Source organism: Peromyscus maniculatus, chromosome 1, assembly GCF_049852395.1.
Source record: "Peromyscus maniculatus bairdii isolate BWxNUB_F1_BW_parent chromosome 1, HU_Pman_BW_mat_3.1, whole genome shotgun sequence".
NCBI classification, from domain to species: Eukaryota; Metazoa; Chordata; class Mammalia; order Rodentia; family Cricetidae; genus Peromyscus; species Peromyscus maniculatus.
This window is the reverse complement of record NC_134852.1, coordinates 12,570,001-12,582,193: the sequence shown is the minus strand read 5'-3', so window position 1 is coordinate 12,582,193 and position 12,193 is coordinate 12,570,001. Positions and strand designations below refer to the sequence as shown.

The 12,193-nt window shown below is 51.9% G+C and overlaps 2 protein-coding genes across 2 annotated transcripts in view; both read left to right on the top strand.

Annotated features, from left to right (window-relative positions):
- Positions 1–5,948, top strand: part of LOC143272880 (receptor-type tyrosine-protein phosphatase H-like) — a 57,892-nt gene extending 51,944 nt beyond the window's left edge. Inside the window, exons 19-24 of the mRNA XM_076569612.1 lie at positions 1,266–1,342; positions 1,458–1,592; positions 2,926–3,048; positions 3,183–3,343; positions 4,618–4,753; positions 4,846–5,948. Coding sequence (XP_076425727.1) covers positions 1,266–1,342; positions 1,458–1,592; positions 2,926–3,048; positions 3,183–3,343; positions 4,618–4,753; positions 4,846–5,010 — 797 coding nt within the window. The 3' untranslated portion in view covers positions 5,011–5,948. The remainder of the gene's footprint in view (positions 1–1,265; positions 1,343–1,457; positions 1,593–2,925; positions 3,049–3,182; positions 3,344–4,617; positions 4,754–4,845) is intronic.
- Positions 5,949–7,455: 1,507 nt separating this feature from the next.
- LOC143273438 (synaptotagmin-5-like) lies at positions 7,456–11,895 on the top strand. Its single transcript, XM_076573070.1, has 4 exons — positions 7,456–7,761; positions 10,624–10,743; positions 10,868–11,035; positions 11,761–11,895. The coding sequence occupies exons 1-4, from the start codon at positions 7,456–7,458 to the stop codon at positions 11,893–11,895; spliced, it is 729 nt and encodes a 242-aa protein (XP_076429185.1).
- Positions 11,896–12,193: the final 298 nt, after the last annotated feature.

Below are 12,193 nucleotides of genomic sequence, written 5' to 3'. Positions count from 1 at the left end.
CTGTACATGGAGGCCAAAAGTTTTCTTCAGTTACTAACCACTTTATTTTTTTTTTTTTTGGTTTTTCGAGACAGGGTTTCTCTGTGTAGTTTTGCGCCTTTCCTGGAGCTCACTTGGTAGCCCAGGCTGGCCTCGAACTCACAGCGATCCACCTGGCTCTGCCTCCCGAGTGCTGGGATTAAAGGCGTGCGCCACCACCGCCCGGCACTAACCACTTTAAAATTTTTATTTAAAAAAAATTTAGTTGGGCGGTGGTGGCGCACACCTTTAGTCCTAGCACTCAGCAGGCAGAGCCAGGCAGATCTCTGTGAGTTCGAGGCCAGCCTGGTCTACAGAGTGAGTTCCAGGAAAGGCACAAAGCTACACAGAGAAACCCTGTCTCAAAAAATCAAAAAAAAAAAAATTCTGTGTGTGTGTGTTTGTGTGTGTGTGTGTGCATGCGCGCGCACGCGCGCGCGCGCATGTGTAAGTGTGTTTTGTATATGGGTGCACATGGAGTCCAGAAAGTCTGGATCTTCTGGAGCTGTCTACAGGAGGGTCTGCACCCCTCAACATGGGCGTTGGGAACTGAACTCAGGTCCTCTGCAAGAGCAGCCAATGCTCTTATCCATGGAACCACCTCTCCAGCACCATGGCTGATTTGTTTGTTTGTTTACATTTTCATTTGTTTATGGTGGTGGAGGTGTAACGTGCGTGCCACTGCCAGTTGTGGAGGTCAGAGAACAGCCTGCAGGAGGTGGTTCTCCCCTTCCACCACGTGGGTCCTGGCATCAAACTCAGTTCATCAGGTTTGGTGGCTAGTGCCTCTTCACCTGCTGACCTATCTTCCTGGGCCAATATTTTTTTTTTTTGAAACAGGGTCCCAGTAGCTCAGGCTGACCTCAAACCTACTATGTAGCCAAAGATGATCTTGAACCTCCCACCTCTGCCTCCCAAGTGCTCGGATTACAGGCACCTGGTTTTATACGGCACTGGGGGTCCAACCCAGAGCTGCTTGGATGCTAGGCGAGCACTCTGCCTAGCAGCTGAGCCACATAGCCAGGCCTACCTTGCTTTTGGAAACAGCGAGCTAAGGTGTCCTCCTGTGTGGGCCTCCCCAGGGCTTGGATTACAAGTCGCGCTCCCACGTGCGGGAGCTTTTTGACATAGGTTCTGTGTCTGGAACTGGGGTCACATCCGTGCCGCCAGCCCTTCACCAGCTCAGCTGCCTCCCCAGCCCCCCTCACCTCCCCCTTCTCATCGAGGATACTGCTGTGTTCTCCTAGATGACTCGTCTCGGGTGCCTCTGAATCCCCTGCATGAGGAACCGGGCTCCGACTACATCAACGCCAGCTTCATACCGGTAAGGTGGCCGCGGTGGCGGTGGGGGCACTCCGTGACCCTGGAGAGATGAAGAGCGGAAACGGGTGGTGGTCATCTGATGACCTCCCCGTGACATGCCCGCTTTCCTCAACTAGGGTCTCTGGAGCCCCAAGGAATTCATTGCAACCCAGGGTCCCCTGCCTCACACCGTGGGTGATTTCTGGCGTCTGGTGTGGGAACAGCAGAGCCACACCCTGGTCATGCTGACCAACTGCATGGAGTCTGGACGGGTGAGAAGAGATTTCTGTCCTGGTGCTAACCCCTGAGCACCAACCCCTGGACACTGGCTTGGTGCGGTCCCTTCTACACACGTCTGCATTTCTCCAGTATAACTCCAACCATCTTCAACATGGACCCATCCTATCCACCTTCATAATGTCCACAGATCCGTGCGTGTGCGTGTGCGTGTGCGTGTGTGGTGTACTGGTCCATGTTTTGCTGCTGTGGGTGAATGCCACAGACTGGATATTTTATAGAGAACAAAGGTTCATGTGTCTTATGCTTCTCGGGGGTGGGAAGTTCAAGAGCATGATGCTGGCATCTGGGGAGGGTCTTCTTCCTGCACCATGACAAGTTGGAGAGTACCACGTGGGGAGGCACAGCCAGCCAGAGTGCCAGCTCAGTTCTCTTCCTCATGGTACACAACCGTTAATATCATCTTGAGGGCCCTACCCTTAGATGACTTCATCTCATCCTAATATCTTCACCTAGACCCCATCTCTAGATACTATTCACCTATGAATTTGGGAATGAGGCTATCAGTTCTCAAGTTTTTTTTTGGGGGGGGCACATTCAAACTACATCAAGGTTCCACAGACCTTGGGGTTAAGGAGTCCTCTTGGCTGGTGTGAATCTATTAGATAGGGCACTTCTGGGTCCTACCTTGTTGCCACGGCAACAAGCATATCTTCACCTTGATTAGAAGAACCATATGAAGAGGCTGGTACTTGCTTAATATGCATGAGGCCCTAGGTTCAATCCCCAGCACTGTATAAACCCATGACGTGACACAAACCTTTAATCCCAGCATTCTGGAAGATGGAGGCAGGAGGACCAGAAGTCAAGGTCATCTTTAACTTCAAATCAAGCTCAAGATGGTCATCTCAGGGGGGGAAAAAAGCAATATGCAAAAGGTGTCTTGTTCTCAGGGTTGGGGAGATAGCTGAATGGATAAAGGATTTACCACATAAGCAAGGGGCCAGAGCTTGGATCCCCAGAACCTACATAAATGCCAGGTGAGCAGGGTGACTCGCTTGTAATTCTAGCCCTCGGGAGGCAGAGAAAGGGAGTCTCTGGACCAGGCTGGCCATCCAGACTAGTCATAGTGGGCAAGCTCCGTGTTCAGCGAGAGCCCCTGCCTCAGTGAGCACAATGTAGAGTAACTGAGGAAGACTTGAGACAATGGCCTCAGGCATCCACATCCATATGCACACGCAGGCATATTCACTCCCCACAGTAGTGTACACACACACACACACACACACACACACACACACACACGCACACGCACACGCACACGCACACCCTGCTCTCTTTTCTCACTGTCCCGGGCTCCCTGTACAGGTGAAGTGTGAGCATTACTGGCCTCTGGATGCTCGGCCCTGCATGCACGGGCAGCTGCAGGTGACAGTGGTTAATGAAGATGTGAAGGAGAACTGGACAGTGAGGGATCTTCAGCTCTTCCACGTGAGTCCCTCCAACCCCACCAAGAACTCCCCAAGAAGGCTCCTGGCAGTGTGTCTCCTAGAGGATTCCCCATGAGGCACAGAAACTTCTGGAGTCTCTACACTCCCCCCTCCTCAGCCTTCATCTCCTTTCAGGTGGGAGAAAAGCAGACGCTCTCTGTGCGCCAATTCCACTACCTGGCCTGGCCAGATCATGGAGTCCCTTACTCGCCAGAGCCCTTGCTGGCTTTCCAAAAGGTGCTTCGGCAGTGGGTGGACCAGACCATGGACGGAGGACCTCCCATTGTGCATTGCAGGTGAGCGACACCCTGGAAGTCTCCCCAGGGACTCAGAATCCATCACAGACATGCACACGCACACATAATTAAAAGTAAAATAAAATCTTTAGAAAGCAATTAGGGGCCATCATGGTGGAATACACCTGTAATCCCAGCACGTGGGGGAGGCAGTGGCAGGTGGATCTCTTAAGTTCTAGGCCAGCCTGGTCTACAGAGTGAACTCCAGGAGATAGCCAGGGCTACACAGAGAAGCTCTGTTTTGAAAAACCCAAATCAAAACCAAACCAACAAAACAACAACAACAAACCCCAAAGTCAATTAGTTTAGGGGTTCTTCCTATGAATTTCAGTGCCAGACCTGTTATTAGATGCACGGCCTGGGACACGTGACTTTCCCCTCCCTCAGCTTTCCTGTTACCACCTGTAAAATGGGTGTGCTGATACACCCTATGGTCAAAGGATGGAGAAAACACCAGTCACTGTCCTCATGGCCTCACAGTCCCCACTTAAACTGTGACTTGATGGGTGTCACACTTTCTGGGTGCTCCAAAACCTGTGGTGATACATTGTGTAAACTTGCCTGAGGATCAGAGGACGGAGCCAGCCACTAGATGAGACATAAAAGTCAGGCAGTGGTGGCACACACCCTTAATCCTAGCACTCGGGAGGCAGAGATTGATCTGGATCTCTGTGAGTTCAAGGCTACACTGGGCTACATGAGATTGATCCAGTATAGGAGAGAAACAGAGCCAGGCAGTGGTGGCACACAGCTTTAATCCCAGCACTTGAGATCTCATGCCTTCCTTTGCTTGGGAAGCACACAAGCCTTTAACCCCAGGAAGTAATATGGCAGGGTAGAGAAAGGTAGATAAGGCATGAGGAGACAGGAACTCTCTCTTCAGGATTTTGTAGAGGTGAGAACTAGTGGCTGGCTGTTCTTCTCTGATCTTTCAGCTTTCACCCTGATAGCTGTCTCTGGGTTTTTTATTAAAAGATCATCTGAGGGCTGGAGAGATGGCTCAGGGGTTAGGAGCACTGGCTGCTCTTCCAGAGGTCCTGAGTTCAATTCCCAGCAACCACATGGTGGCTCACAACCATCTGTAATGAGGTCTGGTGCCCTCTGCTGGCTTGCAAGGTCACATGCAGGCAGAACACTGTATACATAATAAACAAAGAAACAACAACAACAACAACAAGAAGACCATCTAAGATTTGAACCATATAGTCTCAGCTGCTAGGACTCCAGACTTCCCTCCCTCTGGAGGCCTAACCCCTGTCCTGTCCCTTGCTTAGTGCTGGCGTGGGCCGGACAGGTACTCTCATTGCGCTGGACGTCCTGCTCCGACAGCTGGAGTGTGAGGGGCTGGTGGGTCCCTTCAGCTTCGTGAAGAAGATGAGAGAAAGCCGGCCACTGATGGTGCAGACAGAGGTGCGGGGCTCTGAGGGGACAGGGGCATGGTGGGGGGGGGGGGATGAGGAACCCTTTGGGAAGCATTCTTCATCTCTCTGCATCCTCCCCAGGCCCAGTATGTATTTCTTCACCAGTGCATCTTGAGATACCTCCAGCAGTCAGCCCCGGACCTTATCCTGAAGGAGACAACATATGAGAATGTGTCCAGCTTCATCTACGAGAATGCAGCAGCCATCAGGGCCCATGAGTCTGAGGCCTCGGCTACTGGGTGCTGAGCCTACACACAGAAATAGTCAGACTAGATATGGACCCCTGCTGGAGCCCAGATACCCGGACCTCCAACAGAACTGAGGGTTGGAGTCTCAGCCTCCCCAGCCCAAGGACAGGATGGGACTGATGTACTTCAACTATGAGCCCTGTGGGAGCCAGGAGCCTGAGGACAGGGATGACAAGGGGGATTTCCTGTTCTTTGAGTGGAGGTGGCTGTGGCCTGGGTATAGACAGGGTCTCAAAGAAACAGGCTGGAACCTGGATTCGGAAGAAGGAATCAGGGTCTGGAATTCTGCTACCCAAGGAACAAAGGCAGGCAGGCACCTGCCCCCCTCACCCCGCTATTTCACCAGATCAGCCTCCTTGAATCGGAGGCTGAAGGGAGTCGCTTTGCCTGTGGTCTCCTGCAACCCATGCCTGCACACTCTTTCCGTCCATATAATTTATTAAACCATTCTCCCCAAAGGCAGGTCTTTGTCTCTGGAGAAAATAGTGGGCTGAGCAAACAGGTATGGAGGGAACTTGAAGAGTCCATTATATCCCATCACCCCTTAAAAAAAATAAATACAGGATTGGGGCTGGAAGGATAGCTCAGTTGGAAAAAGGCTTGCTTTACAGACACGAGGTCCTGAGTGTGAGCCCCAGAACCCATGTGGGAAAAGCTGGGGGGGGGGGCTTGCTTGCAGGGACAGAAGTGAGGAGGTAGAATGGACCGATCCCCGGGGCTGGGTGGCCAGCCAGCCTAGCCTAGTCGGTGTGTCCGGGCCAGTGAGACAGTCTCTCAAGACAAGATGGACATGGATCCTGATGTGGTTCAGTTGGAAAAGACCCTTCCTGGAAAGTCTGGTGACCTGAGTTCAATCCCCAGGAACCTACATGGTAGTGGGAGAGAGCCAAAGCCTTCAAACGGTCCTTTGACCTCCCCATGCCCACTCCTCCTCATAAATAAATAAATAAATAAATAAATAAATAAATGTAATATAAGTTTTTAAAAGTTGGAGGGCACCAGAGGGAAAACATGCAACGTTGTCTTCCGACCTTCACACACATGCGCACACACGTGAACGGCACATGGCTTTGCCTCTGTGAAGCTGTATGTGCTGCAAACACAGCACACACACACACACACACACACACACACACAAGTTCGGATGGGAGACTCTCTCAGAGGGCTGAGGGACCAGACCGCTGTGCCGGCGGCAGCCAGGGATGCAAGGGCTTGCCCCCGGGGATTGGTTAAGCCGAGGTGATAGCCATGAGAAGAAATGCTGGAAGCTGCCTCTTCCTTGCCGGAGAACTGGGTTAGCTGAGTACTTGGGTCTCCAGAGGGGTTTCTCATGGATCATAAAACCGAGTGTTCTGGAATCCAGTTATTTGCATCTCAAAAAGTCTGGTGTGTGTGTGTGTGTGTGTGTGTGTGTGTGTGTGTGTGTGTGTGTGTGTGTGTGTGTGTGTGTGTGTTGCGGGGGCTGGTGCTCAGTGTAGATGTCCGATGACTTAGCCAGACGTCAGAACCTTCTAGGGTACTAAGATCAACGTACGTGGGCGCCATGGTGGTTCTCGGGTGTGGCGGGCCGAGGGGCGGAGCGGGGCGTTCTCCTTTCTCCGGGGCAGAACACGCACGCACACATAGGCACACTTCCATACACGCGCGCGCTCGCGTTCACACACAGGGGCGCAGGCACCAGCCCGGCTGGACTCAGCCGCGCCCCCACCCCGCCGAGCTAGATCAGCACACGGGACAGCGCCATCCGCCCACGTGCTGGGGGCGGGGTCCCGGCAGCCCAGGTCTCGGCGCCTCCAGGAGGGTCCTGTCCAGCCACCTAGCAGGTAGGAGCTGTTGGGACCCTCTGTCCAAGCCGCATCCTCAGTCCCATTGGTAGAGGGACCGAGGTGTGTGGGAGGGGTAGGGGGAGTACCGGGCGGAGGGACGCTGGCAAGGATCCACTCTGAGCAGCAGGTTGAAGCCCTCACCGGGGAGATGGCTGTGTGCAGAGGAGAGGCAGGTGTGGAGACAAAGAGAGCAGGTTGGCAGGCAGAAAGCAGAGAGACCCAGAGTGACGGAGGCCGGACAACAGAGGGCAGCAGAGACGCGGACCGGAGAAGGATGTGGGGGGACAGAATGGGAAAGATGTCCATCTGGGGTTTGGAGAGAAAATACGGCCAGGATATGGGTCAGTATCCCAGACTAGAATCTGAAATACTGAAAAGGAGAGACAGATCTGCGGGGAAAACCAGAAGCGGATCAGGGGTGGGGCATGGAATGGGATCATAAATGGGCGAATGGAAACTGAGACCCAGGAGCGAGCAGAGCCTCTTCTAAAAGTAATAGGAGTTAATCGGAAATTAAAATGGGTGTAGAGATGTCAGGATTGTAAGTCAACAAATCATGTCAGCGTGGGTTAGAGCATCAGCGGAGCTTTACAGGTGAGACTGGTTGGAAGGGAAACATGGGATTAAAAAGGAACGGAATCGGCTGGAGGGGAAACCAGGCTAAGATTCAGGCTGCCATAGGGAATCAAGTCCGAGCTAGCCAGCCAACTTCCCGGGGCTTTGATGCGTGTTGTGTCCATCCTTCTGCAGTGCCTGCCTGGGTCCTGGCCACCATCGTGCTGGGCTCAGGTCTCCTGGTCTTCAGCAGCTGTTTCTGTCTCTACCGGAAGCGCTGTCGGAGACGGATGGGCAAGAAGAGTCAGGCCCAAGCCCAAGTCCATCTTCAGGAAGTGAAGGAGCTGGGCCGGAGTTACATAGATAAGGTGTGACGAGGCCGGCCTCTCGACCCTTTCCTTTGCACACCCCTGCTCCCACCAATGTTCCCAGCTATCCTCTGTCTCTGGTCCCACTTTGTCCACTGGATTCTGGGGATCAGAGCTAGTAACTGTCCACAAGAGCTCTGCTGTCTGAACTGGGTGTGAGGGTGCACACGTGTAATCCCAGCACTTTCGGAGGCTGAGACAGTAGGGTTGCTGTGAACATCAGCCAGAGCTATAGAGTGCCTGCAAGGCCAGCCTGGGCTACAAAGTGAGACCTTTGCCTCAAAAAAAAAAAAAAAATCAGGGCTCAGGAGCTGGCTCAGTGCCTAAGAGCACTTGCTACTCTTGCAGAAGACATGGGTTGGGTTCCCAGCACCCACATCATGGCTCACAACCATCTGTAACTACAGTTCTAGGAGACCCAACACCCTCTTCTGGCTTCTGTGGGCTCCAGGCACATACATGGTGCACAAACATACATGTAGGCAAAACACTCACACACATAAAGTAAATAAATCTATAAAACAGAATGAAACAAAAAACAGTAGGCGAAGTGGTTGGTAAGCAAGCCTGAGGACCTTTGTTCTGATCCCGTACCCATTCAAAAGTTGGGCATGGCCATGCATGCCTATAGCTCCAGCAGTGGGGGTGGGGAGGGGGTAGAGACAGGCATATTCCTGGAACTCCATGGCCAGCCAGTCTAGGAGAAATGGTAAACTCTAGGTTCAATGAGAGACCCCATCTCAAAAAATAAGGTGGAGAGAAATAGAGGAAGACACCCAAAGTTGACCTCTGACTTTCATACACATGCACAGGAATGGATGAGTATACCAACATACGCAGGCATACATCACACACACACACACACACACACACACACACACACATACACACACACACATACACACACGCATGTACACGCATATCTACAGCCACACTACCCGAGATATTCTGGAAAAGTCACTTACTCAGGATGTCATATGCACAGACATGGTGGTACCGACAGCCCAGAGGGTCAGAGGAAGTCTCCTGGTGGAGGTGACTTCTCTGGCAAGACCAAAGCAACAGAGTTAGCTGAGAGCCAAGACCAGAACATTCTAGTCGGAGAAAGAGCAGGTATTGAGGACTGGTTACTGGGTTTTGAGGTGAATCAACAGAGAGTTATTCACTGTGCTGGGGCTAGGGTGTGAATAAACCACGTTCCGGAGTGAGGTGTCTGGAAGGTTGAGCACACTCCATGGAATAAGGGCAAATGATCCCCATTGAAGTGTTTGCCCAAGAAGGAGACAGGAGCCTGGGACTATAGCTCAGTTGGTAGAGTGCTCTCCTGGCACACATGAAGCCCGGGGTTCAGTCTGCAGCACCACATAAACCAGGCATGATAGTGCACACCTGTAACTCCAGATCTTGGGAAGGGGAGGCAGGAGGATTCAGAAATTCAAGGTTATCCATGGTTACAAAGCAAGTTGGAGGCCACCTTGGGCTATATGACAGCATATTTGAGAGAGAGAGAGAAAGAGAGAGAGAGAGAGAGAGAGAGAGAGAGAGAGAGAGAACATGCCATTATGTGCATGAGTGAACGCGCGCGCGCGCGCGCGCACGCGCGCGCGCGCACACACACACACACACACACACACACACACACACACACACACACACGGACTTAGATGGATCCTTCAAAAATAAAAGACTGGGGGTATGGAGCTATGTCTCAGTGGTTAAGAGCACTTGTTCCTCTTCCAGAGTCTCTCCCCAGCTCATACCCACCTACAACTCCAACTCCAGGGTATCCAATGCCTCTGGCCCCCATGGGCACCCTGCACTCACATGCACATATCCACATGAAGATGCACACCTATACATAATTTAAGGTATAAAAAAATTAAGTGTTAAAAATTAAAAGGTGCTGGGCAGTGGTGGCGCATGCCTTTAATCTCAGCACTTGGGAGGCAGAGCCAGGCAGATCTCTGTGAGTTCGAGGCCAGCCTGGTCTACAGAGTGAGTTCCAGGACAGGCTTCAAAGCTACACAGAGAAACCCTGTCTCAGAAAAAAAAATTAAAAGGCTACAGTAGAATCTGAATATTAAGCCTCTGAGTGCCAAGTGGGATGCACCCAGGCAGTCTTGGGTTTCCAACCCTGGCGACCATTTTTCATCTGTGTGCCTTTGGGAACTACACCTGTGTTCTCTGAGCCTTAAGTTCATGGTAATTAACTCACATCTCTCCTCCTTTCTCAACAAGTAGCTGTTATTGTAATTATTACCTAAAGGATTCCTTTTGGGGTCCTGGAGCTCAGCCTCCATTCCGGTTCCTTCAGTCGGGGATTTCAAAGGCCATCTATGTCAGAATCACCTCCAACTTTGCTGCAATGTAAATTTTGGATGCAATGTCACACAGACCTAGTGAATCAGAACCCCTAATAAGGTGACCTCAGTATTTTGCCACTCATCTCTGATAGAGAGTAGACTTTGAGAACCTATGGCCTAGGTTAAAACAACAACAGCTTATATTCTAAAATGCTAAGTATATAGTAAATATACCATTTAGCCTCCACATTTTCCTGTGGCAAGATCAATGGTGGCAATTTGTACTGTTATCCCAATACATTCATTAGGACATGGAAGAATGAAACAGTCCCAGACTGTGTCCCACGATGTCTATTCCCATAGCAGACATCACTAATCAAATGCTGACAGATATGTTGTCTTTATGTTACCGGAGTTCCAGACATCATTAATCAAACATTGTTTAGACAAACAATCATTGATGGCTTGCAGGAGGGATCTGTGACCCTCTTGAGGTTTCTAGGACTGCAGGGTACCAGTTTCAGGGGAAGATTCCACCTTCTTGCCCCCAACTTTCTAGGTTCAGCCTGAAATAGAGGAGCTGGACCCCTCACCTTCCATGCCAGGACAGCAGGTTTCAGACAAGCACCAGCTAGGACGGTTGCAGTATTCACTGGATTATGACTTCCAGACTGGTCAGGTGGGTGTGAAGGAGGGAGAACGCTTGGGAAGTGTTGGGGAGGGGAGTGTCTCAGGGGCTCCGGGGCTCCCTTTGTCGTGGAGGCTGAAACATGAGTCCCTCCTCTGTGTCTGGGCACCTGCAGCTCCTGGTGGGCATCTTGCAAGCCGAAGGACTGGCAGCATTGGACCTGGGAGGTTCCTCGGACCCCTATGTGAGTGTCTACCTGCTGCCAGACAAGCGGAGGCGACATGAGACCAAGGTGCATCGGCAGACCCTGAATCCACACTTTGGGGAGACCTTTGCCTTCAAGGTGAGTTCCTGCTCCATCACCCCATGGTCCTCTGCCTGCCTCTAGTCCCTGGAGTGCCAAGGACTGACCCCTTCAGCTTGCCCTGGAAGGAGACACAGCTGAGTTTCAGCTGCCAGCTTGTGTGTGTATAGGTGGTGGGAAGCTGTTCCCTGGGACCCAGAATTATCCCTGGGAACACTGTCAATGCCTGGGAACAATGTCTGTTGCCTTGGTCCTCGGACACTCCTGTGTGTGTTCTGTTAACACCTGAGTTGTCTTCCGTGGATCCCCGTGCTTTATTGAGGTCCTGGAACCTCGTTACCCCATGTTATGGGGTGTTTGGACTCTGTGAGAAGATGTGTCACTGTGGTTGGTTTGATAAAGAGCTGAATGGCCAATAGCTAGGCAGGAAGAGGTTAGGTGGGATTTCTGGGGACAGAGAGGACTCTGGTAAAAAGAAAGGCAGAGTTGCCAGCCAGACACAGAGAGGAAACAGGAGGTGCAAGATGGAAGAGCGGTAATGCCACATGACAGAACATAGATTAATATAAATGGGTTAATTTAGGTTATAAGAGCTAGTTGAGACAAGCATAAATTAAAGGCTGAACTTTTATAATTCATAAGAAGTCGCTGTGTCGTTATTTGGGAGCGGCAGCCCTCCTCTGCTTCCACCGGAATATTCTGTCCCTCAAGCCCTCTTTCTCCCTGACTTCCTACCCTCCTCCCCTTGTGTTCCCTTCCACCAGGTCCCGTACGTGGAACTGGGGGGCAGAGTGCTGGTCATGGCCGTGTATGACTTCGATCGCTTCTCCCGCAACGATGCCATCGGGGAGGTGCGGGTGCCCATGAGCCCTCCCATTTCCTCTTCTGTGGTGGTTTGAATAGGTATGGCCCCCAGAGACTCCTGGGTTTGAATGCTTGGTCCATGGGGAGTGGCACTATTGGGAGGCGTGGCCTTGTTAGAAGAAGTGTGTCACTGTGGGTGCGGGGTTTGGTGGTGGTGGTGGTGTGGTGGTGTGTGGTGGTGGTGGTGTGGTGGTGGTGGTGGTGTGTGGTGGTGTGGTTGTGTGGTGGTGGTGGTGGTGGTGTGTGGTGGTGTGGTGGTGTGGTGGTGATGGTGATGGTGGTGGTGGTGGTGGTGGTGGTGTGGTGGTGTGTGGTGGTATGTGGGGGTGGTGG

What these genes read in the sequence shown, in the direction of transcription:
- LOC143273438 (XM_076573070.1), top strand. Translation starts at nt 7,456, where the DNA reads ATGGGATTAAAAAGGAACGGAATCGGCTGGAGGGGAAACCAGGCTAAG. An exon ending in ATGACTTCCAGACTGGTCAG is followed by an intron (nt 10,744 to 10,867) that starts GTGGGTGTGAAG and finishes GGGCACCTGCAG; the next exon opens with CTCCTGGTGGGCATCTTGCA. An exon ending in GGGAGACCTTTGCCTTCAAG is followed by an intron (nt 11,036 to 11,760) that starts GTGAGTTCCTGC and finishes CCCTTCCACCAG; the next exon opens with GTCCCGTACGTGGAACTGGG.